Source organism: Schistocerca piceifrons, chromosome 7 (genome assembly GCF_021461385.2).
Source record: "Schistocerca piceifrons isolate TAMUIC-IGC-003096 chromosome 7, iqSchPice1.1, whole genome shotgun sequence".
NCBI lineage: Eukaryota > Metazoa > Arthropoda > Insecta > Orthoptera > Acrididae > Schistocerca > Schistocerca piceifrons.
Window position 1 is genome coordinate 260,642,343 of NC_060144.1, and position 26,745 is coordinate 260,669,087.

The 26,745-nt window shown below is 43.6% G+C and overlaps 1 protein-coding gene across 1 annotated transcript in view; it reads left to right on the forward strand.

Moving 5' to 3' along the window:
- LOC124804754 (tryptophan 2,3-dioxygenase) overlaps positions 1–26,745 on the forward strand; it is a 406,660-nt gene that overhangs the window by 325,373 nt on the left and 54,542 nt on the right. The window contains exons 5-7 of the mRNA XM_047265061.1: positions 2,136–2,273; positions 15,695–15,916; positions 24,744–24,993. Coding sequence (XP_047121017.1) covers positions 2,136–2,273; positions 15,695–15,916; positions 24,744–24,993 — 610 coding nt within the window. The remainder of the gene's footprint in view (positions 1–2,135; positions 2,274–15,694; positions 15,917–24,743; positions 24,994–26,745) is intronic.

Sequence of the window (26,745 nt, forward strand, 5' to 3'; positions counted from 1 at the left end):
TATAACCCAAAAACCCGAGCTGGTTGGAGGCCCTGCCCATAATGCTCTAACTGTTCTCAACATGCAACCTTGCTGCCAAGGTAGGGTTTCGTAAGCACGAAGACAAGCGGTAGAAACTCTCGCCGTGTGCGGGTGGACATTATCTTGCTGAAATATAATCTCAGGTTGGCTTGCCATTTAGGGCGTAGAATGTCGTCGACGTACCGCTGTTCAGTGACGTTGGCACGGATGACAACCAAAGGGGTCCTGCTGTGAAAGAAACGGCACCCCAAACAAATTACTCCTAGTTGTTGGGCCGAATGGTGTGCGAAAGTCAGGTTGGTTCGGTGCGTCTCTAGGCATGTCTTCAGCCTGGAATCTCATTGACTAGAGTAGAATTGTCTTCGGTGATGAGTCCCACTTCGATCTGAGCTCCGAAGACCAACGAACAGCTGTCTGGAGACGCCCAGGACAGTGGGGGGACACCAATCTGTATTCAAATATGTGGATGGGACACTGGGACAAGAGGTGTATAGAAGAGCCATGTATACTGAAAGAAGAACGTTTATTCTAACAATGAGATGGATAACTCTCTGCACTATGGAAGGAATCAGGATCAACGAGGAACAATGACTGGCCTACTAGTGAGTCTTTCTTTCGTCAATACTAAGATTACAGACCGCACTGGGAAAGTGTTGGGCAAGTATGAAGTTGGAACTATTTTCAGATCGACCAGGAGCATTAAAGGCTATTTAAGAATGGCAAAAGATATACGACGTTCTTTGGCTACCCATATATAAAATTTCTTGAGGACTTGTGGACTAGAAGTATATATTGGTACCACGAAAAGAAGTGTTAACACTTGTTTAGTTAAACATTAGAAGACATACGGATAAATCGGCAATAGCGGAACATGTATACCAAGTGGGCAATCATGAAATGAAATTCAGTGAGACGAGTGTCATACCGAAAACATTACTCTGTCTTGCACACATGTATATAGAGGCTATTGAGATTTATAAACACCATAATAATTCTAACAGAAAAGTATAAAGTGTCAAATTAGATAAAATATGGATGTCGACTCTGCACCGTCAGAATGACGATCGATCACTTTCAGTAGTGAATGTTGGCACTACCAGAGATAATCTCGTAGCCGACGTCACTTGGTGGGCTGTGGTAACACCTATACTGCCTATTCAGTTGGCGCTCCCTCGAGTTCTGATTGTAGTTTGCCGCTTCACCTCTGAGGATGTCTCCCCTAGCCGGAGACGAAACGTTAGCGGAAAGTTTTACACATTGACCACGGCGTGTCAGCCCGGAACTTTTTAAGTAGAGTTAACACCGGTTGTGAAATCCTACACTGTTTGAACAACTTGGAACTTCGATTTGGTCCGTCACTCATGCTCCAACTACAAAACTGGTAGCACATCATCTTTCATTATTAAATGTAAACTGAACGCAGGATAGCAACGACTATTCCTGGCGTATTAGTATGGCTCTAGGTAATAGACTATTATTCCGACAACAACATTTTTCTATGGTATTTTATTCAAAATTGTTATTAGCAGTACGGATGCTAGAATCAAGAGCATATAAGTCATTAATAGTTATTCGCCGCATGATTCGAAAAAGTATGCAGCTATACTTCACAGGGTCTCTACCACCATCCCCACCAAGGCTTCCTCCCCAAGTCTGAAGTAACGGCAGAACATGCTGTCATTTCACTAATAGGGTGCAAACAGTTTTACATTCCCACCATACGTGAGCTTATGTATTTTCTAGCGAAAACATAATCGCGCCACTGCGAGAAAATAACTGCACGTTGCAAAAAAGAAGGATTGTGGCCCATCCAACAGTGACATCATAAATGATTATGGAATCGGCATAAAACTAAGTCTGGGATTGAACCAAAAAGCCACTGCCGCAAAACACTGTATCCAATGAACTGTATCCAGTCAGTATGAAGTTCTGTCTTCTTCGAAAATGTCTGGAATGTACGAGAGACATCCGACAATTAACTCAGCAGACGGCTAGGAGGAAAAAATCAATTTATTCAGTACCCTTGAAACCTAGGATACGTTTACTCATGTGAATTAGAATAAATAAATTTGAGAGACAGTACATTATACTTCTTATGCTTCATTTGGTTGCAGCTTCTGGTGGACCAGGTGATGATTCTGGAGACAATGACGCCTCTGGATTTCATGGAATTCCGTAATTACCTGTCACCTGCCTCCGGCTTCCAGAGCTTGCAGTTCAGACTTCTGGAGAATAAACTTGGCGTCAAACAGGTCGGTACATTTGGAATTGTATTTTAGTCAACAAATGTATAAAATTTATGGAACCGGTGTTCGTCAATGCAGGTATTTTCGTTTAAAAATTCATTTCTGTGCATAAAAATAGATCTACGACTTGTAACTGACCATTATTCATCAATAGCGAACTCTTATCGAACTACACACTCAACTTTAGCTCTAACTGCAGAGAATAGACAAAAAGATGTGTTTGTTTCTGTGCCCTCTGCTAAATAAATTGACAAATAAATGTCAATCATATAGTTGTAGGCAGTGTTTGTGTATCACAGTTTATATAAACGAGTTAACGATTCTATTTTTGTGCACAATTTTTTTTCTTTTCTGTGACTCAGTTATGTATGACGTTGTAACCTAAGAATCCTGTGCTTCCCCACCGATTGGACCGATGTGTTTGTGATGTGCAGAGAAACATTCTCACTCACAACTACCTCCACCCATCTTCCTAAATTCTAATATTAACACAAACACTGGGTTACAGTCAACTTTGACTGGATTAAAGAATATGGCTTAGGTTATTTAAAAAGTGAGGTCACAGAAGTGCACTGAGTTCAGACAATGTTTCATAGCCCACGTGTAAGTGTAAAATCGTGTCGTAATAGTGTCTCTGTCGTTGCCCCATGCCCAAGAAGATTTTTCAGCATAATCTGATGGGTGCGCGGCAGAAAGTAGTCATAATGTTCTCCCGCAGACTCACCTAATGCACAAAACCGCTTTGAAATTTGCTCCAGTTTCACATGTTGAGGCGATTTTATTATTCCGATAAACCAGTATTCGTCTTAAATGAAGAAGTACTTGATTCGTATATTTGTTACTTCACTTATTATGCGCTCGCACAGGAAACTAGTGCAGTATCTGACCTTCTCCTGTGATCCTGAAAATCACAGCAAGGCCAAAGACATAGGCTGTTGAAAGAGCTGTTCTTCTACTGTGTACCACACATATGAATTCAGGAAAGTGATATACTTGTGAGGAAACTTCAGGCAACAATATGGTCCATATTGTGGAGCAACATTCTATCCACATTCATTCTGTGGCCTGTTTGTGATAGCACATTTATTTTCTTTGGGAATTAAGCTGTAAACTAATATAAAAATATTCATGCCTCTCAATTTTCTGTGTGTCCCCGAATCGAGAGTGAGATGAAAATTGCTCAACATCGTGCCCTCTTCAAGGGAGTAATTTTCGGCCAGATTAATTTTTCGGCAACGCCTTTCAAACTGTAATTATTGGTGGTCATCAAGATGGCAGTGAGCGTTAGAGAAGTTTCTAGGTTTGAAGAAGAATGCCAGGAGCGTAGGGATACATTCCTTGGAGGTAGTTGGCGGTTACGAGCAACCAGGTAATGCCAATCTAACATACCTGGAGGGTTCCCTCAGAACTCGCTGGCAAGACAGACATAAGCTTTTTGTAGGCACGGTCGTTTAGGGACAGGATTTGTGATTGGTGTAAAGAATGGCAGCTAACTCTAAATATACATAAATGTAAATTAATGCAGATGAATAGGAAAAAGAATCCTGTAATGTTTGAATACTCCATTAGTAGTGTAGCGCTTGACACAGTCACGTCGATTAAATATTTGGGCGTAACATTGCAGAGCGACATGAAGTGGGACAAGCATGTAATGGCAGTTGTGGGGAAGGCGGATTGTCGTCTTCGGTTCATTGGTACAATTTTGGGAAGATGTGGTTCATCTGTAAGGGAGACCGCTTATAAAACACTAATACGACCTATTCTAGAGTACTGCTCGAGCGTTTGGGATCCCTATCAGGTCGGATTGAGGGAGGACATAGAAGCAATTCAGAGGTGTGCTGCTAGATTTGTTATTGGTAGGTTTAATCATCATCCGAGTGTTACGGAAATGCTTCAGGAACTCGGGTGGGAGTCTCTAGAGGAAAGGAGGTGTTCTTTTCGTGAATCGCTACTGAGGAAATTTAGAGAACCAGCATTTGAGGCTGACTGCAGTACAATTTTACTGCCGCCAACTTACATTTCGCGGAAAGACCACAAAGATAAGATAAGAGAGATTAGGGCTCGTACAGAGGTATATAGGCAGTCATTTTTCCCTCGTTCTGTTTGAGAGTGGAACAGGGAGAGAAGATGCTAGTTGTGGTACGAGGTACCCTCCGCCACGCACCGTATGGTGGATTGCGGAGTATGCATGTAGATGTAGATGAAATAGAAAATAATGCCTACCCTGATACAGTCCGCTGTTTTCTTGGCAGCGCTGCGTTTTTAAATAGGATTCACCAGATTTACTTAGCCTCATTTTTGTCGGTGTTCTAGCGCTGTCATGTAGCGTCCATGTCCATCACAGAGTGAGACGTCATGAACAACCGCCAGCCGCGACTGGCACAATATGGCGAGATGTCATGGCCTACAGGCTAGGTAACACCCGTCATGCTCCAATTTTGCTCCTCGTTACTAGCATTACTCTCTCTCGCTCGTCTCAGTCTTACACGGCAGGGTCGGCCACAGCATGCCACACTGCAAGCGAGCTCAATGTGTGGACTGTGAGGTGGCTCGTCCTCCCTCGGCTTTGCTTGGTACTTCTCAGAAGTACCCGATACTGTGTGTGGTGTCTATTCTTTCTGTGACATCTGAAAGAACAGACACCGCACATTCATATAAATTATCGGCCTCAATGGGCAATTCATCCACCTTCTTCAGTGAGGATTCAAAAGTACGTCCGACCTACTGTGGGAATCTCAGAGTAGCGAACATTGAGGCAATGGACAGGGATTGTGGATAGGTGGTCTTCGGTGGGAATGTGGATCGGCCGCTGAGATAGTCCGCGCAGTTGCGATAACGCTGTGTACCAGATGGCACACTGGTTAACGCACCTGCCCAGTAAGCAGGATATCCCAGGTCCGAATCTCGATCCGGTACACATTTTCGCTCATCGCCACTGATTACGCGTAACATCCCGCTGCAGCTGACACCTGTGATCCCCCTTTAATTTACCTGCAATTTCATTTAGCATTGCTAGGCGCCATTTTTCAGTCGGCGCGACTTTTTTGAGTTCGGCAGAATCGCGGTGTCAGCGCTGTATACCCCTCACTATTTGTCCATGGTATAAAAGAAGTTCATAGGTCCAGTGGCTGTTCGCACAAAGAGGTAGCCTAGCTATCTATCGTCATATCCTTTAAAAGGGAAAGAGATTCTGGTCATACATAAAGCACACCAGTGGCAAGACACAATCAATACCTTCACTGCGCGATACAACGGTGAGGTCACTGATGACAACAACGGTGACGTCACTGATGACAGTGCCACTAAAGCAGTGTTATTAAACACGGTTTTCCGAAACTCCTTCACCAAAGAAGACGAAGTAAATATTCCTGAATTCCAATCAAGAACAACTACCAAGATGAGAAACATAGAAGTAGATATCCTCGGTGTAACAAAGCAGTTTAAATCACTTAATAAAGGCAAGGCCTCCGGTCCAGATTGTATACCAGTCAGGTTCCTCTCAGAGTATGCTGATAAAATAGCACCATATTTAGCAATTATATACAACCACTCGCTCACAAAAAGATACGTACCTAAAGACTGGAAAATTACTCAAGTCACACCAATACCCAAAAAGTGAAGTAGGAGTAATCCGCTGCATTACAGGCCTATACCACTAACGTCGATTTGCAGTAGGGTTTTAGAACATATACTGTACTCGAACATTATGAAGTACCTCGAAGAAAACGATTTATTGACATATAGTCAGCACGGATTCAGAAAATATCGTTCCTGTGAAACACAATTAGCTCTTTATACTCATGAAGTAATAAGTGCTATCGACAGGGGATGTCAAATTGATTCCATAGTTTTAGATTTCCAGAAGGCTTTCGACACCGTTCCTCACAAGCGTCTTCTAATCAAACTGCTTGCCTACGGAGTATCGCCTCAGTTGTGCGACTGGATTCGTGATTTCCTGTCAGAAAGGTCACAGTTCGTAGTAATAGACGGAAAGTCATCGAGTAAAACAGAAGTAATATCCGGCGTTCCCCAAGGAAGCGCTATAGGCCCTCTAATGTTCCTGATCTATATTACCGACATAGGAGACAATCTGAGTAGCAGTCTTAGATTGTTTGCAGATGATACTGTCATTTACCATCTTGTAAAGTCATCAGATGATCAAAACGAATTGCAAAATTATTTAGATAAGATATCCGTATGGTGCGAAAAGTGGCAATTGGCCCTGAATAAAGAAAAGTGCGAAGTTATTCACATAAGTACTAAAAGAAATCAGATAAATTTCGATTACGCAGTAAGTCACACAAATCTGACGGCTGTAAATTCAACTAAATACATAGGGATTAGAATTACAAATAACCTAAATTGGAACGATCACATAGATAATATTGTGGGTAGAGCAAACCAAAGACTGCGATTCATTGGCAGAACACTTATAAGGTGCAACAGGTCTACCTAAGAGACTGCTTACACTACGCTTGTCCGCCCTATTCTGGAGTACTGCTGTGCGGTGTGGGATCCGCATCAGGTGCGACTGACGGATGACATCGAAAAGGTACAAAGAAGGGCAGCTCGTTTTGTATCATCGCGAAATAGGGGAGATAGTGTCACACACATGATACGTGAACTGGACTGGCAATCATTTTTCGTTACGACGGGATCTTCTCATGAAATTTCAATTACCAGTCTTCTCCTCCGATTGCGAAAACATTCTGTTGGCAGCCACCTACATAGGGAGAAATGATCATCACTTGCAGACATGGAGCACATTATAAAATTAGTGGTATGATAAATAAATTTTTTAAGTCACACGCTTTATAACACTGTCAGTTTCAACAATTTTCGATGGAACTGGACAAAGAGCATGGAGACTTTATATATTACTACGACGAACCGTTGGTGAAGTTAAGGGACATGCCTGGAATGGGTTTTTTGTTTGCTGAAGGAAAAAGAAGAGCAGAAACGTAATTTAGAACACACAGGTTGAACTGCAGAGCTCACATTTTAAGTGCACTTGACTGCACACTGCCTACAGTAAGATACTGCAAGGTGAGAAAGAAACAACATATTTATGATATGATGGGAATGCATTTAAAAAGAAAATCGCGTTGTGGAAGGAACAAATTCCTACACAAAATACCGTCCATTTCCCTAAGCTCACTGGAGTCAAACAAATCGTGAGTCATTGCGGCCTTGAAAGCATTGCAAGAATAATTTCCTGACCGTTTTGAGGACACTGCCAATCTTAGTCTGCTTTCCAGTTGTTTTCAGACTGTTTGCCGTTTCAGTTAAAAATGGCCTTGTGCAGGTGCAGATGGAACTGATCGGTCTGCGTTGTAATTCTCATTTAAAAGACAATGTTTTTTCTTAGAAACTGTCCAGGAGGTCTATATTGTTTTCCTCCGGAAGAGTTTCCACGTCTTCATAACAAGGTTCCAAACCAGATAAAACATTTCTGTCAATATATGTGTGTGAAAGGCTTTTCCTGATTATGAACCTAAGCAAGCCGCGAATATGGGGCAACCTGGGTGCAAAAACCTTTGAAGTTATCTGTATCTGACCGTACGTCGAAGTATGTACAACATAAAAATTATATCATGTATTCATTGTGACAAAAATAACTAAATAATACTGAAAATTTGTTTCGTTTGTGACCTATGTTTTTTTTAAAATACGAAATATGAAACCAAACCATATGCTGTGTGACTGCATTATCATTTAAAATCGGTGCATTTATTGTACGCGCCCTTCCCCTACACCCACTCAGACAGTGTGATGGGGTGGTGTGGAAGTGTGCAGTCAGGCTGAGTGCTACAGAACTCATGCCAGAGCACGACTTGCATGCTGAATTCATTGCCGTGCCTGATGTACACTAAACTTTTTCGTCTTCTGGATTCCTGTTTGATAGAACTGAACTGAGTTACAGCAAGTGAATCTTTGCAGAAGCACTTACAGTTAAAAGTGTTAATGCTTCGATACTGATTCTATCACTGAACGTACAACTTACCCGGCCCCAACAACAGTGTGTGAAGTGTATCGCTACTGCGGATGATTAACTTTTACAGTCGTTTTCTACCCAGAGCTGCTGAAGCGCAGGTGCCAGGTTCCACGTCTGTAACTTGGATGAATGACTTGCAGGCAGCATATGAAACCTGTCACACAAGCCACAAGCTAGCTATCCTCCTTGCACATCTGACCTTTGACGCCCACTAACGATTTTATCAGATGCCTCATCCCACACTGTTCGTGCTGTGCTGCAACATAATGTACACTCATGCTGAAACAGCGCTCTGGTCGACGGTTTGCGGGTTTAAATCACCTCGGGGTATGACCATGCGGTGCATTTGACCGGCGGTCGTCGCACGGTGGCGCTGGCAGCAGTTCACATACGCAGACGTGTGTGTTGGTGCATGTCAGAGTACGGTGCAGCGAGTAAGTGTGCAGACGTTTTCAGACGTGCTAATGGTGACTGTGTGTTGCATGTGGCTCAGAGAACACATATTGATGACGTTATGATGGGTAGAATACCAGGGCGACTGGATGCTGGTCAAACACAGCAGGTCGTAGCACGGGCCCTCCGTGTTCCACTGTGATATCAAGATTATGACAACGACTCCAGCAGACAGGAAACGTGTCCAGGCGCTACAGTACGCGATGTCCACAGTGTACAACACCACAAGAAGACCGATTTCTCACCATCAGTGCCCGCAGACGGCCACGGAGTACTGCAGGTAGCCTTGCTCGGGACCTTACCGCAGCCACTGGAACAATTGTCTCCAGACACACAGTCTACAGACGACTGAACAGACATGGTTTATTCGCCCGGAGACGTTCAAGGTGCATTCCCCTGAAACCTGGTCACAGGAGAGCCCGTAAAGCCTGGTGTCAAGAACACAGTAAATGTTAATTGGAACAGTGGTCCCAGGAATGTTCACGGACGATCCAGGTATAGTCTGAACAGTGATTCTCTTTGTTTTCATCTGGCGTGAAGCAAAAACCAGATATTAACCCCTTAATGTCCTTGAAAGGTACCTGTATCGAGGTTGTGGTTTGATGGTGTGGGATGGGATTATGACTGGTGCACGGACACCCCTGCGTGTCTTTGACAGAGGTCAGGTGTATTGGGACGTCTTTTTGCACCAGTACGTCCGCCTTTTCAGGGGTACAGTGGGTCCCACCTTCCTCCTGATCGGTGATAGCGCACGGCCACACCGAGCTGCCATCGTGGAGGAGTAACTTGAAACAGAATATATCAGGCGAATGGAGGGGCCTGCCTGTTCTGCAAACTAAGCCCCATCGAGCACCTCTGAGATGCTCTCGGTCGACGTATCGCTGCACGTCTTCAAACCCCTAGGACACTACAGGAGCTCCGACAGGCACTGGTGTAAGAATGGGAGGCTATACCCCAGCAGCTGCTAGACCTGCTGATCCAGAGTATGCCAACCCGTTGTGCGGCCTGTGCACGTGTGCATGGTGATCATATCCTATATTGATGTCGGGGTACATGCGCAAGAAACAGTGGCGTTGTGTAGCACATGTGTTTCGGGACGGTTTTCTCAACTTACCACAAATACTGTGGACTTATAGATCTGTGTCGTGTGTGTTCCCTATGTGCCTACGCTATTGGCGCCAGTTTTGTGCAGTGCTACATTGTGTGGCACCACATTCTGCAATTATCCTTAATTTATGAAAATGAGTAGGTAGTGGTAGCCTTTGGGTTTCTTCTCCAGGAAGATTACAGAGAAGCAGCGCTTATGAGCAGTACATTACGCAGAATTGTTAGCAGCCTATGAAGCAGTTTTATACTTCAGATTCTTGCTGGGAGGACATGCATTCATTATCCAGCGTGCTACAAAAAGGTACCGCCAAACTTTCAGGAAACATTCCTCACACACAAAGAAAGAAAATATGTTATGTGGACATGTGTCCGGAAACGCTTACTTTCCATGTTAGAGCTCATTTTATTACTTCTATTCAAATCACATTAATCATGGCATGGAAACACACAGTAACAGAACGTACCAGCGTGACTTCAAACACTTTGTTACAGGAAATGTTCAAAATGTCCTCCGTTAGCGAGGATACATGCATCCACCCTCCGTCGCATGGAATCCCTGATGCGCTGATGCAGCCCTGGAGAATGGCGTACTATATCACAGCCGTCCACAATACGAGCACGAAGAGTTCTCTACATTTGGTACCGGGGTTGCGTAGACAAGAGCTTTCAAATGCCTCCATAGATGAAAGTCAAGAGGATTGGGGTCAGGAGAGCGTGGAGGCTATGGAATTGGTCCGCTTCTACCAATCCATTGGTCCCCGAATCTGTTGTTGAGAAGCGTACGAACACTTCGACGGAAATGTGCAGGGGCTCCATCGTGCATGAACCACATGTTGTGTCGTACTTGTAAAAGCACATGTTCTAGCAGCACAGGTAGAGTATCCCGTATGAACTCATGATAACGTGCCCCATTGAGCGTAGGTGGAAGAACATACTGACGAAACTAAAATGAGCTCTAACGTGGAAATTAAGCGTTTCCGGACACATGTCCACATAACATCTTTTCTTTATTTGTCTGTATGGAATGTTTCCTGAAAGTTTGGCCGTACCTTTTTGTAACACCCTGTATACATAGACCATCGGTCAGTGACTTTGTCGTTTTTGCAGCCGCAAAAATAACTATCTCCCAATGCAAATCAATCGACTGAATTTTATTTTTATTAGAATTAGGCATGTAAGTGGTTAGAAAAATGTCACTACTGACGCCTTGTCTGGAATGGAGAGTATTACCGCACCTGTGAATTTCACCGAGCTGTCGGCAGCACAAAATTACGATGAGTTAAGAGATCTGCTGAAAAGCAAGATGGCTCTGCACTTGTGTCACATATCACTGTCAGGCACTGAGGAGCTGATGTACTGTGATGATTCAGCAGGAAGACAGCAACGATGCATAACTGCTCTTCTATGATGACAGGGCTTCGATTCCCTCCATAAACTCAGCCATCTATGGATCTCTGCTATGAGGACACCAGTAATGCAATGTTTTGTGAGACCCCTTATACAGAAGGACTCTTGTACATGGTCTCACACCTGCATGTCCTGCCAGAAATCCAAAGTAAATAGGCACTTGCAAGCTTCGCTCGGAAGTTTTGATATCCCAGAGACACGATTGTCACACATAGATCTGGACCTGGTAGGACCACTACCGCTCGCATGTAACGACCGGTACTGCCCCACAGCGATCGACAGATACATCAGGTGGCTGGAGGTACTCCCACAAACCACTGAGAACATGGCGTGCTCATTCATCTGTGGTTAGGTTTCACGTTTTGGCTGTCACTAACAAGTAGAAATCTTTCTTACAATAGCCCAGCTGTATGGGATACACTTGTCAAGGACTTCGCCGTAATCAGACAGCCGCATGTGGCACTGCGGAGCACTTACACCATTCCTTGAAGGCTGCTGTAATGTGCCACACGACAGATTTGTGGACTGACGTAGTTCCAGAAGTGCTATTAGGGTTGTGCAGCGCATTAAAAGATGATCTGCAGGCCTCCCAAGCAGAGTTGATGTATGCCGAAACACAATGTCCACTAGGAGAGTTTTTCAAACAATAGCCCAGTCTCCTGCTCTCTATTTAAGATTTCCTCACAGAACTCCAGAAGCAGATGCAGGCCATGCTACTGAGTGGAACTATATGGCAAGGACAACCAACTACCTTTGTTTTCAAAGACCTAGCAATGAAGAAGCACGTTTTCCTCCTACATGGCCCACTGTGCACCATATATTATCTACCATGCAACCACAATATTGGTTGCTAATGTCAACAGGAAGCGGGACTGGAGGTAACCGATGGTGAGCACAGCATGAGGCTACGGAGTGTAGTTGAACTGTTTAGTCGACGAGTAACTCAAAACAGTGTTGCAGTGCTAGTGGTGTTGATACAAAGCAAAGCAATGGCAACGTTAAACAAAGCAAATATTGCATTATATCTACAGTTGCCGAAGCTGATATTTCGTCACAAAGGAACCCAAGGAATTTCGCAGAATGAGAAAGAAGTGATGGATGAAATATTGTTGTTGTTGTTGTTGTCTGCAGTCCTGAGACTGGTTTGATGCACCTCTCCATGCTACTCTATCCTGTGCAAGCTTCTTCATCTCCCAGTACTTACTGCAACCTACATCCTTCTGAATCTGCTTAGTGTATTCATCTCTTGGTCTCCTTCTACGATTTTTATCCTCCACGCTGCCCTCCAATGCTAAATTTGTGATCCCTTGATGCCTCAGAACATGTCCTACCAACCGGTTCCCTCTTCTTGTCAAGTTGTGCCACAAACTTCTCTTCTCCCCAATCCCATTCAATACTTCCTCATTAGTTATGTGATCTACCCATATAATCTTCAGCATTCTTCTGTAGCACCACATTTCGAAAGCTTCTATTCTCTTCTTGTCCAAATTATTTGTTGTCCAAGTTTCACTTCCATACATGGCTACACTCCTTAAAAATACTTTCAGAAAAGACATCCTGACACTCAAATCAATACTCGATGTTAACAAATTTCTCTTCTTCAGAAACGCTTTCCTTGCCATTACCAGTCTCCATTTTATATGCTCTCTACTTCGACCGTCATCAGTTATTTTGTTCCCCAAATAGCAAAACTCCTTTACTACTTTAAGTGTCTCATTTCCTAATCTAATTCCCGCAGCATTACCCGACTTAATTCGACTACGTTCCATTATCCTCGTTTTGTTTTTGTTGATGTTCATCTTATATCCTCATTTTAAGACACTGTCCATTCCGTTAAAACTGCTCTTCCAAGTCCTTTGCTGTCTCTGACAGAATTACAATGTCATCGGCGAACCTCAAAGTTTTTATTTCTTCTCCATGGATTTTAATACCTACTCCGAACTTTTCTTTTGTTTCCTTTACTGCTTCCTCAATATACAGATTGAATAGCATCGGAGAGAGGCTACAACCCTGTCTCACTCCCTTCACAACCACTGCTTCCCTTTCATGTCCCTCGACTCTTATAACTGCCATCTGGTTTCTGTACAAATTGTAAATAGCCCTTCGTTCCCTGTATTTTACCCCTGCCACCTTTAAAATTTGAAAGAGAGTATTCCAGTCAACATTGTCAAAAGCTTTCTCTAAGTCTACAAATGCTAGAGACGTGGGTTTGCCTTTCCTTTATCTTTCTTCTAAGATAAGTCGTAGGGTCAGTGTTGCCTCACGTGTTCCAACATTTTTACGGAATCCAAACTGATCTTCCCCGAGTTCAGCTTCTACCAGTTTTTCCATTCGTCTGTAAAGAATTAGCGTTACTATTTTGCGGCTGTGACTTATTAAACTGATAGTTCGGTAATTTTCACATCTGTCAACGCCTGCTTTCTTTGGGATTGGAATTATTATATTCTTCTTGAAGTCTGATGGAATAGCGCCTGTCTCATACATCTTGCTCACCAGATGGTAGAGTTTTGTCAGGACTGGCTCTCCCAAGGCTTTCAGTAGTTCTAATGGAATGTTGTCTACTCCCGGGGCCTTGTTTCGACTTAGGTCTTTCAGTGCTCTGTCAAACTCTTCACGCAGTATCGTATCTCCCATTTCATCTTCATCTACCTCCTCTTCCATTTCCATAATATTGCCCTCAAGAACGTCGCCCTTGTATAGACCCTCTGTATACTCCTTTCACGTTTCTGCTTTCCTTTCTTTGCTTAAAACTGGGTTTCCATCTGAGCTCTTGATATTCATGCAAGTGGTTCCCTTTTCTCGAAAGGTCTCTTTAATTTTCCTGTAGGCATTATCTATCTTACCCCTCATGAGATAAGCCTCTACATCCTTACATTTGTCCTCTAGCCATCCCTGCTTAGCCATTTTCCATTTCCTGTCGATCTTATTATTGAGACGTTTGAATTCCTTTTTGCCTGTTTCACTTACTGCATTTTTGTATTTTCTCCTTTCATCAATTAAATTCAGTATCTCCTCTGTTACCCAAGGATTTCTACTAGCCCTCGTCTTTTCACCTACTTGATCCTCTGCTGCGTTCACTATTTCATTCCTTAAAGCTACCCATTCTTCTTCTACTGTATTTCTTTCCCCCATTCCTGTCAATTGTTCCCTTATGCTCTGCCTGAAACTCTGTACAACCTCTGGTACTTTCAGTGGGGAAAAGGAGCATAAGATAACAACAAATATGGTATGACCACTGCTTTTAGCCGATAGATGGTTAAAATAACTTGCTTTTGCCTGATTTCTGGTCTGCATATAAAAATCTTACACCCCTAGAGCAAACTATAGATCCTGCAAAGTGTGTGACACGGAAGTTCATACCATCTTGAACCACTGGACAAATTCAGCCTCTGGATGTGTTTTTTCCGTTCTTATAATAACATATTATCGCACTATCTCCAGCTAAGACATTTAAAGTAGTAAAGGAGTTTTGCTATTAGGGGAGCAAAATAACTGATGATGGTTGAAGTAGAGAGGATATAAAATGTAGACTAGCAATGGCAAGAAAAGCGTTTCTGAAGAAGAGAAATTTGTTAACATCATGTATAGATTTAAGTATCAGGAAGTCGTTTCTGAAAGTATTTGTATGGAGTGTAGCCAAGTATGGAAGTGAAACGTGGACGATAAATAGTTTAGACAAAAAGAGAATAGAAGCTTTCGAAATGTGTTGCTACAGAAGAATGCTGAAGGTTAGGTGGGTACATCACATAACTAATGTGGAGGTATTGAATAGAATTGGGGAGAAGAGAAATTTGTGGCACAACTTGACTAGAAGAAGGGATCGCTTGGTAGGACATATTCTGAGGCATCAAGGGATCACCAGTTTAGTATTGGAGGGCAGTGCGGAGGATAAAAATCGTAGAGGGAGACCAAGAGATGAATACACTAAACAGATTCAGAAGGATGTAGGTTACAGCAGGTACTGGGAGATGAAGAAGCTTGCACAAGATAGAGTAGCACGGAGAGCTGCATCAAACCAGTCTTTGGACTGAAGACCACAACAACAACAACAACAACAACAACAACAATCTCCAGCTAAGCCTTACAGGGTAACCAGTTTCACGATAAGCTCCACGACAGACTGTTTCGCATTCGTTTACATGCCATCATATTCCATCAGTTCTTTTCTCCCCGTTACACAAATATGATTTTATATGCATTCTTTAAGAGTGAACACATTGCTGAACGTCCTGCATTGTTTGTAACTCCCAAGGAGTTCGCCTTCGATCTTAATGGTGTGAACTTTTGCGATCACTGTGGTGCGCCATTTTTCATGGTGCTAGTTAATGGTTTGTTTTGATCATTTCTTGACTGTCGACGATGTCCATTTTGTGAAGTGTAATACATACACCCCATAGAGGGTTGATCTCTGCACATAACGTCGCTCCTTACGCTAGAGATATCAATGGCAATGGCTATGTTGCAGGAACACAGAGTGAAATACAACCAGAAGTACTCCAGGGTGTTCGGACACGACCCAGAAGCCATCAAGGCCATCGAGAAGTCAGAGAAGGAACCCTCACTTGCGCAGCTGGTCCAGCGCTGGCTGGAACGCACTCCCGGTCTGGAGGCAGAGGGCTTCAACTTCTGGGGAAAGTACAGGAGAACCGTCGAGATACTTCTGGAGCAGCAGCGGAAAGCAGCAGAGGTAATACTGATAGAAGATCGCAATCCTCACATTGATCCTTAATTCGTCTCGGTACGGAGGCTACTTGGGCCTTGTAACTTGAAGATCAAATTCATAATTTTCTCTTTAATGTCGGCAGTTAACGTAAATACACCGAACGACATGCATGCATTAACTAGCTGACAGTATTTTAGCCTGACGGAAAGATGTCTGAAGAATTATCGGAAGCTGCCAAAAGCAATCCAAAAGGTAGTACAGCTCTTTTACGTCTATGTCAATTAGTTTAACTAATATTTCAGGTGACCACACTCGACCAAAAAATCTGTCACCTCAAAAGTCTTAACACCAATAACGTATAACTCGACCTCTAAGCTTGATAACGGCCTCAATTCAGCTAAGTGTCGAGTCCACAAGGTTCTTCAGGTATCCAGCTCAAGTCACATACTGATGATTAGATACCATAGAGCTACAAAACTGCATAGATGTCGATTGGTCCATTTCACTTAATGTTCCGCATAGTTACAGTCATTTTCTATGTCATTAAGATTCGATTATTTAGCTAGTCAGTTGATGTAGCCTACTGTATAATAGAGGACTGATTTTCTTTAAGCCAGGGTCGGATGCCTGCAGCCCGTTGAACACAGCTGTTATCATCTTAAAAGACGGGAGTGTCTACAGCACATTCATTATGGGGATGCAGAAGATACAGAAACATTTGATTATCAAGACTGTTGAAAATAAACATCCTACAGTATTATATGGTATTGTATGAGAACCGGGGGCCTAGAAACAACAGAGAGGCTCCGTCTCCGCCGCAGCCGCACTGGTCCACAACCCCACTACGACTAACGCAGTCCACTTCACACGTCCGCCTCCCCACACCGAAACCAGCGTTATTGTGCGGTTCGGGAACGTCTCACACCAGACGATTGTAACCCCTATGTTTGCGTGGTATAATAATGGTGGTGTACGCGTACGAGGAGAACTTGTTTGCGCAGCAATCACCGACATAGTGTAGCTGAGTCGGAATAAGGGGAACCAGCCCGCATTCGCCGTGGCAAATGGAAAACCGGCTGAAAACCATCCATACACTGGCCGGCTCACCGGACCTCGACTCAAGTCCGCCGGGCGGATTCGTGCCTGGGACCAGGTGCTCCTTCCCGCCCGGAAAGCCGTGCGTTAGACCGCACGGCTAACCGGGCGGGCCAACATCCTGCAGCACTTCATACTCAAGCTAAACTGAATGAGTGGGACCACGTCAGGACACGAAAAGTACCACTGCAACCTTACAGAACCACCTCTAGCCTGAACTACACTCTCGCTCACACTGTGGGCTAAACGCATCAATGAGCCATTGGTGCACTTGACACTTTGCGTCATTGAAAAGAAACAAACTCGCAACTCGTCGGATCAAAGTATATTTGTCCATTCAACTACTGCCAAGTGTCTGTGTTGTTTGGCCTACTGATAACGTGTAGCTTCACGTGCCGCCACGAGTAATGGTCTTTGGCGAGGTACCCGACTCCAAGTGTCCATCGCACACAGTTCCCTTAAAATTGTTCGCTCAGAAACTGGTCAGATGGACCGGCGTTAACAGACAGCAAATATTCCTGTCGAGTCTCATTGGCAAGGCGTGTCACTCATCTCCATATCCTGTCGGTTAGGGGCTTTTTACTTCTCTTCTTCTTATGCTGTTTCACATAACTGAGAGCTGTACATCACACTTTGTAGAAATGTTGGAAAGTTCGCGCTGAAAAATATTTTTGACGATGTTGAGTGGAATGCACTCTTTGAAAATCTAAACTTTTTGTTGTTGTGGTATTCAGTCCGCAAACTGGTTTGATGCAGCTCTCCACGCTACTCTATCCTGTGCAAGCCTCTTTAAGTCTGTATAACTATTGCAACATACATTCTTCTGAATCTGTTTACTGTATTCACTTCTTGGTCTCCCTCTACGATTTTTACCCTCCACACTCCCTCCAATACTAATTTGGCGATCCCTTGTGTGTCCTATCAACTGATCCCATCTTTTGGTCAAGTTGTGCCACAAACTTCTTTTCTTCCCAGTTCTGTTCAGTACTTTCTCATTAGTTACATGATCGACTCATCTAATCTTCAGCATTCTTCTGTAGCACCACATTTAAAAGCTTCTATTCTCTTCTTGTTTAAACTGTTTATCGTCCATGTTTCACTTCCATACGTGGCTACACTCCAGACAAAAACCTTCAGGAAAGACTTCCTAACACTTATATCTACACACAACAAAAGAACTTTTGCATCACCCCCGTTCCCAGAACTCCTGAAGATAGATGTTGACTGTGGATATTGCATGACAGACAAAGTCCCGTTGACTGTTCAGAGATGTCAGTAAACCTGCCCAAAGATGTAAACAACCATGCATGAGCAGCGCCTATTAGACGGAGGGGGTCCGACAGTCGATCAGTTCCAGTCATTCCACCAGGAAGGAGGTAGACGGCTCGTGTTGACTGTAGTTCAACCATGCCTGGACGGTCAAAACCGCGGTTCGTTTTGCGTCCGCATTGCTACTTTGTACCAGAAAGGGCTCTCAACAAGGGAAACGTCCAGGCGTTCCGGAGTGAACCAAAGCGATGTTGTTCGGACATGGAGAAGATACAGATGGACAGGAACAGTCGGTGACAAGCATCGCTCAGACCGCCCAAGGGCTACTACTGCAGTGGATGACCGCTACCTGTGGATTATGGCTCAGAAGAGCCCTGACAACAACGCCACCATGAGGAATAATGCTTTTCGTGCAGCCACAGGACGTCATGTTACGGCTCAAACTGTGCGCAATAGGCTGCATGATGCGCAGTTTCACTCCCGGCGTCCGTGGCGAGGTCCATCTTTGCAACCACGACACTATGCAGCGCGGTACAGATGGGCCAACAACAAGCCGAATGGACCACCCAGGATTGGCATCGCACCGATGAGTGTCGCATATGCCTTCAACCGCGCAGTCGTCGGAGACGTGTTTTGAGGCAATCCGGTCAGGCTGAACGCCTTAGACACACTGTCCAGTGAGAGCAGCAAGGTGGAGGTTCCCTGCTGTTTTGGGGTGGCATTATGTGCGGCCGACGTACGCCGCTGGTGGTCATGGAAGGCGTCGTAACGGCTGTACGATACGTGAATGCCATCCTCCGACCGATAGTGCAACCACATCGGCAGCATATTGGCGAGACATTCGTCTTCATGGACGACAATTCGCGCCCCCATCGTGCACATCTTGTGAATCACTTCCTTCAGGATAACGACATCGCTCCATTACAGCGGCCAGCATGTTCCCTATCTAACATGCCTGGGATAGATTGAAAAGGGGTGTTTATGGACGACGTGACACACCAACCACTCTGAGGGATCTACGCCGAATCGCCGTTGAGGAGTAGGACAATATGGACCCACAGTGCCTTGATGAACTTGTGGATAGTATGCCACGGCGAATATAGGCATGCATCAATGCAAGAGGACATGCAACTGGGTATTAGAGGTACCGATGTATGCACATCTGAAGGTCTCGCTGTATGGTGGTACAACATGCAATGTGTGGTTTTCACGAGCAATAAAAAGGGCGAAAATGATGTTTATGTTGATCTCTATTCCAATTTTCTGTTCCGGAACTCTCGGAAACGAGCTGATGCAAAACTATTTTTGATGTATGTATATTCGATGGTAGCAAATTTCTCTTCTTGCGCCGTCTACATTTTATATCCTCTCTGCTTCGGCCATCATCAGTTATTTTGCTGTCCAGATAGCAAAACCCGTCTACTACTTTAAGGTTTCGTTTCCTACTCTAATTTCCTTAGCATTTAATTCGACTACATTCCATTATCCTTGTTTTGCTTTTATTGATGTTTGTCTTATATCCGCCTTTCAAGACACTGTCCATTCCGTTCAACTGCTCTTCCAAGGACTTTGCTGTCTCTGACAGAATTACAATGTCATCGGCAAATCTCAAGGTTTTTCTTTCTTCCCATGAACTTTAATTCCATTCCAAATTTTCCATTGGTTTCCTTTGCTACTTGTTCAATGTACAGATTGGATAACATCGGGGATAGGCTACAACCCTGTCTCACTCTCTTTTCAGCCACTGCTTCCCTTTCATGCCCTTCCACTCACAACTGCCATCTGGTTTCTGTATAAGTTGTAAATAACCTGCATGTATTTTACCTCTTCTACCTTCAGAGTTTCAACGTTGTCACAAGCTTTCTCTAAGTCTACAAATCAGTGTGCGATTTGCAGGTGGGGATGGGGGGAGGGGTTCCCCCCCCCCCCCCCCCCCCCCCGCTCTGCATCAGACCATCCCCTTCTCTGGTTTTAGTTTATGCATCTCAACCTGGGATGTTCATTTCCCAAGCACTGTAGTAAAACTTTACATATAATTTAAATTTGTGGAACCGAACACTGGAAGTTTACTATTAATATGTTTGCTTATTAATTTTGAAAAAGTTATATGTAGTAGTTAAGCGTTTCAAAACATCTAGAACTAAATGACAAGACGACGCACGCCACATTTCCGTAGCATGTCACAATGTTGCAAGACGTCGCCCCAGCGAAACGAGGCTTTAGAGCCAGGTCTGTATTGTATGGTGGATATGATGTGTTACGTACGAAACTAAAACCTGCAATCAGATCCAAATGTCGTGGAAAACTGTGAAGAGGTGTCATCCTGCAGCAAGATAATGCTCGCCCACATTCTCCCAAACGGACAGCCGACGCAATACAGGAGTTGAGATTCGAGTTTCTGGAACATCCACCATACAGTCCAGACCTGGTTCCAAGCGATTTTCACATGTTTGGACCCTTAACGGAAGCACTACAGGGAAGAAGATTTGAAAGTGATGAAGACGTCATGCGGTGCAAAATTGGTTACAGATGCTACCGATAAACGTATTTTCTGATGAAATAAAAAAACTCGTAAAACTTCGGGAAAACTGCATTGAAGTCCAGGGAGGTTACGTAGAAAAATAACGCATGTTTCAGTTTTCTATCATCAGAATAAGTACAGCTTTTTACAAATGTGCCTTTACTTTTTGAATTCCCCTCGTATACATGTATGTAGATGATTTTGTAAATAAGCTTTAACTATAATGTACTTTTAAAGTTATAACAAAGGATGGCTTTTCTGATAGTGCATACGCGGGAATAGTGAGTTTCGGCATTAACATCTTTTTCTAAATAACTGTTTAACCATGGGTAACGCCACGGTCCAAGCTAGTAACATATATAATTATACTAACCCCGTAAGACATCCCCCCCACTGGTAAAAGCACAAATCGCACACTGCTACAAATGCTATAAATGTAGGTTTGAATGCTATAAACGTAGGTTTGTCATTCCTTAGCCTTAGTCGTAGGGTCAGTATTGCCTCGCTTGTTCCACATTTCTCCGGAATGCAAAATGATCTCCGCTGATGTCGGCTTCTACCAGTTCTTCCATTCTTCTGTACATAATTCGTGTTAGTACTCGTATTTTGCAAACCAAGTCTTATTAATCTAATAGTTCGGTTATTTTCACATCTGTCAGCACCTGCTTTCATTGAAATTAGAATTACGAGTAAAAAAATGGTTCAAATGGCTCTGAGCACTATGGGACTTAACATCTGTGGTCATCAGTCCCCTAGAACTTAGAACTACTTAAACCTAACTAACCTAAGGACATCACACACATCCATGTCCGAGGCAGGATTCTAACCTGCGACCGTAGCGGTCACGCGGTTCCGGACTGAAGCGCCTAGAATCGCACGGCAACACCGGCCGTCAATTACGAGTACACACGTACTTTAAAATGTGAGCTGTTCATTACTCCTTTCTGGTTATTAGTACCTTATTGTAGAATACTGTTGGCTCGGAAGTAAACCGGCTCGTATCCTGCTATGGAACATTTTCTGTGCCAATATTTAGCCCACAAGGGGAGGAGAGATGGGGGCGTAAAGTTCCTGATCACATCTTAACGACAGTGTCCTGGATTAAATTCAAAACCCCTCTGCTGTGAGGTCATTGACACTGTTGATGATGATCGACCATCGGCTTTGGACATCAAGCATGGAGGCGCCCTTGGTGCTATTCGAGAGGAGTAGGTTATAAACCAGCTCTGGGTTTCACCGTCTCTCTTCCCTTTACCTACAACAGATTCAACCCTGTGCCGTAAAAGCACTCATCACTGTCATCCACAAGACACAGATACACACTTGGCACTTCGTAACAGATCGAAGGGGGACGGTGGCAAACATCCATTGGGACTTTTTTATTAGCGGCTGTGCAGGATTCCTGGATCTGCTCCCCTACCCTCATTCCCTGAGTAAGGGGCTGCTTTGACTTGACATAGAATGCTGAATTTAGGCTCCTCTAGTATTTTTGTAGTTTTGACCCTAAAGAATTTTAACTAAAAGCTGACAAGAACGACTGGCGAACCAAGCATCCTGCTGTGGAATACTTCTCACCGCCGGTAACGAAAGTGTTCCGATCTGATTTCATGGCATTTCCTGTGTATGGGTACCGTTATCCATATCCTTACCAACTGACAGACATTTCAGCGCCATCCCGGTGGTTGTCGCTGAAAGGGTTGCAATCATGCCGTGTAGTAGGGGATTTCCTGTATTTAAGGGTTAAAAACATTATACTGTTTGGTCCTTGTACAGTTGGCTAAAATCTTGTAGCCTATTTAATATTATTCCGCTAATTTTTGTTTTTCGTGTAACTCAGTTGTCGAAATCCTATCAATGTGAAACATCCCCTTAGAAATTTATAGATTACTGTGCTGAAAAACCTCTACGTTATTTGATTTTCAAACAGCTGAGCAAAACTGAACGTGCTCAGACATTTCTTTCTTTACTTATTCTGAACAACACTAAACTGACACAATATTTTTGGCGCAACGCAATCTCACTTTCAATAATCCCTACAAAAGAATGGCCCTGACTAACAATAACCTATACCTTTCATGAATCACTTACCTCGCAAAAATCTTCGTTACTCGAACTACTGCAATACAGCGAGCGCCTATACTGCCAGCTAAATAAAGATTCTAACTACTGAAGGCACTAACTACTGATATATATATCGTCCGCTCTCAAAATTCTGCCATCTCTCTCCCCACATTCACCACTGCTGGCGGCTCACCTCCAACTGCGCAACGCTACGCGCTGTTCACATCCAACTGCTCAGCACTACTAATAGCAAATATTCCAACAATGCAGATCAGCCACAGACTGCACACAGCACAGTCAGTGATTTTCATACAGAGCGCTACGTGGCCTTACCAACATAAAAACCTAAACAGCCTACTTACAACTGTTAGGCTTCTATGCCGATGATCAGTATATTTAAGTATAAATTTGTTTTATTACATATTTGTCCGAATCACGGTATAGTACATCACATTACTTCTGTATTATTAGACAACGCATTTAAAAAATGGTTCAAATGGCTCTGAGCACTATGGGACTTAACTTCTGTGGTCATCAGTCCCCTAGACCTTAGAACTACTTAAACCTAACTAACCTAAGGACATCACACAATCCATGCCCGAGGCACGATTCGAATCTGCGACCGTAGCAGCAGCACGGTTCCGGACTGAAACGCCTAGAACCACTCGGCCACAGCGGACAGCTAGTCTCACCTCACTAACATGTTGTGCAAACACAGCTGCAACAGAATTCTAAGTGGTTTACTAAGTATATTAAGTGAGGAACTGAGGAAAAGTAAGGTCAGTAGCTTATGAAAAAGTATACCTTCGGTACAAAAAAGTGTAATGTCTTCGCTTGTGTTGTTCCAAATGCATGTCTCGTTACACCAGCTATCGTTGGCCCTTAAAAATTACATTCTTTCATCGAAAAAGTCTGCAGTTAGCGGAATAACACGGTACGTAATGAAATCTTAAATAATAACGATATGGTAAAATACTCTCCTCTTTGCGTGTTATCACTTGCCAAAATCTCATTTCTATATCTGAAACCCATTATGAAATATGAGGAATGTTGTGGCTATTTCACTCTGGCCTTATCGCTGGCGCGGCGCGATCACAAATGCGGGTGCCACGTCAGATCAGTTTTCTCGAGATTGGTGACAGGTGGATAGCTCTTCCCAAGTCTAAAGAAAAATTCTGTACGTTAGATAAATTTCATATTCAACAACATTCTATGCAATAGGCACCAAACGCAAAATCATAGTGACCTCTAGTTTTCGTTTCAAACTTTTCCGAATTTCACGCACTCTCTTACTTCCACGTAAATATCATAGTAATAATGACCATTAACGAAATGATGGGCACATCATCATGAACCTGACATATAAAGCTATAAGTTAAGCAAAATTGAAATTGTTTACCGAATACTTTCTGTAAAATCGTTTGACAAAGATTGCAGGGCGTGCGCCTCGATTCTATCATCGTTGACCAGCCGAAAGGTGGAAAACACTTATCGGTCTCCCCTGCCGAACAAACGAATGAACTAGCCCAGCGCTTTGGACGAAAACAGGTCACTGCTCATGGGGTGCCCCCTCTGTCTGCCACCCCACTAGTATAAATATCGCAGCATCCTCATATCTCGACACTTCGACAGAAGATGACGAGTGTGACACTTGTCGAAACGTCGCGGTGTTCTAACACTGCCATCTGGTTTGAAACCCTAGAGCTTTTCATCAACAGCTTACGCCGAGAGAACCTACATTCACATTAGAATTCATATTTTCTTAAATCACTTCATGTGAGCACCTAGGTAGTTTCCTAGCGTGTCTAATTACTAAGAAGTCTACAAGAAATTAAATTCTAATCTTCCCCCTTTCGTTTTCTAGAACTGTCACTTTTACAATGCTTGTATGTTTAACCATTGCAGGAAGAAGAAGTTGACGTCATCCGGAACCAGCGCCTCCTCGATTACGAAAGGCGAAAAGATGTGTTCGAGTCAATCTTCGACCCTGCTATGCATGCTGCCCTAGTCGCACGGGGAGAAAGGCGGTTCTCCCACAAAGCCCTACAAGGCGCCATCATGATTACCTTCTACAGAGACGAGCCACGCTTCAGTCAACCTCATCAGCTGCTTATGCTCCTCATGGACATCGATTCCCTCATCACCAAATGGAGATGTGAGAATTACGTCGAGAAACATATTCATTCTAGCAGAAATACTTCTTTTAACTTTAAAAATTCTTATCTTTGAAACCTGAGCCACGTCAAGAATCTGTGCCAGTCTAAATACGCGTACCAGTTGCTGTAAGATTTATAGTACTTGGCACTTAAGATTATATTGCACAAAGGGTACTTTACGAAAGATATGATCGTCTTATATGCATTCCATTACGAAGGTGAAGCAGATAATGGTGATGTTACTTTTTTAGCAGGAAAGGTTAAGTGACACAGCGTCAACAACAAGATCACTCCACCAACATGGGATACTGAACCAGCAATACATCACGTTATTAAGAGAAATCAGGACTTAACCGCTTACAAGCATTGAAATAAATCGGTGGTGAACGTTGAAAATTTGTGATGGACCAGGACTCGAACTCGCGAGGTTGCGCTTCTCTAGAACGATTGCCTAAACCATCTCGGCCATACCGACACGCTTCCTGTACTACCCAAATTATCAACCTGTCACGCGCAAGTAGCGCCCCCATCCATCAACCCCACTGCTCGGCAGACATGATGCATCCGCACTGAAAGTATCTAGAGCCGTCCTCACTGATATCCACATACAGGATGAATCACCTAAAACTTGCACCGCCAATATTGCGGAAATGGAAACTGCAGCCTATTTGTGGTTTTCACAGATGGGATTGTCAGCCACTCAACAGATTGTAATAATACTCAGTAAGTATATTTTTTGTGCAAACATACGCTTTTTTAATGGGACAATGCCTATTGACATTAACAAACTAAAAATAGGGTGAATTAGAAATAAGTGGTGGTTGTTGCAGGATTCTAGTGGGAGTCGTTTACGAGATATTGTATTTTGAAAAGTTTCCTCACAGACATTGGTTCGTGCCGTTCAACCTGCGTAGTTACTGGGTGCGATGTTCTTATGTTTGCTTACAATGTGCTTGTGTGCACTGCGACTTGCTAGTCAGTTGGTGTGTGACAGTCTAAGCAGTAGGTCGTGAGTGGACGATGGGATTTACCAATGCAGAAAACGTCGACATGTTCATGTTGATTGGCTAGCAATACAAGCCCCTGAATACCAATCCATTCTGTGAAAACCGCACATGAACAGCAGTTTGCATTTCAGCAATATTTGCGGTCCAAGTTTTAGTCGATTCAATCTATATCTGATACGGTGCATCCGCACTGAAAGTATCTAGAGTCATTTTATACATATGTTAAAAGCGAGGATCAAGAAACTTCCCGTGCGGATGCCACCACATCTTCGAAACACTGCGGTACTTGGCAAATCCTACGAGTCCTGGGCTATTGGAGAGGGCGCTACTTGCGCGTGACAGGTTGAGAATTTAGGTCGGACGGGATGCGTGTCCAGATGGCCGAGACGGTTAGGGCAACTCTTCTAGAGAAGCGGAACATTTGAGTTCGAGTCCTGCTCCGACACAAATTTCCATCGTTCACAACTGATTTATTTCAATGCCTGTAGTCGGATGAAGTCCTGACTTCTCGTAATAACGTATTCTAGATAGCCGCTGTACCACCAGTGGTGTCTGCTTTGTCGACACGTCCGATAGCAATACATCAGGACGATGATGTAAATTTCTGCCTTTGTCCAGAATTCCACATAATGACCTTTCTGTTTTATGCTCGTATCATTACCTCATCAACGCTCTGCGCCTTGCACTGCCTAATTTTCCATTTGCCTTAGAACAACCTGATGGAGTTTTGGGGAAATATTCCAC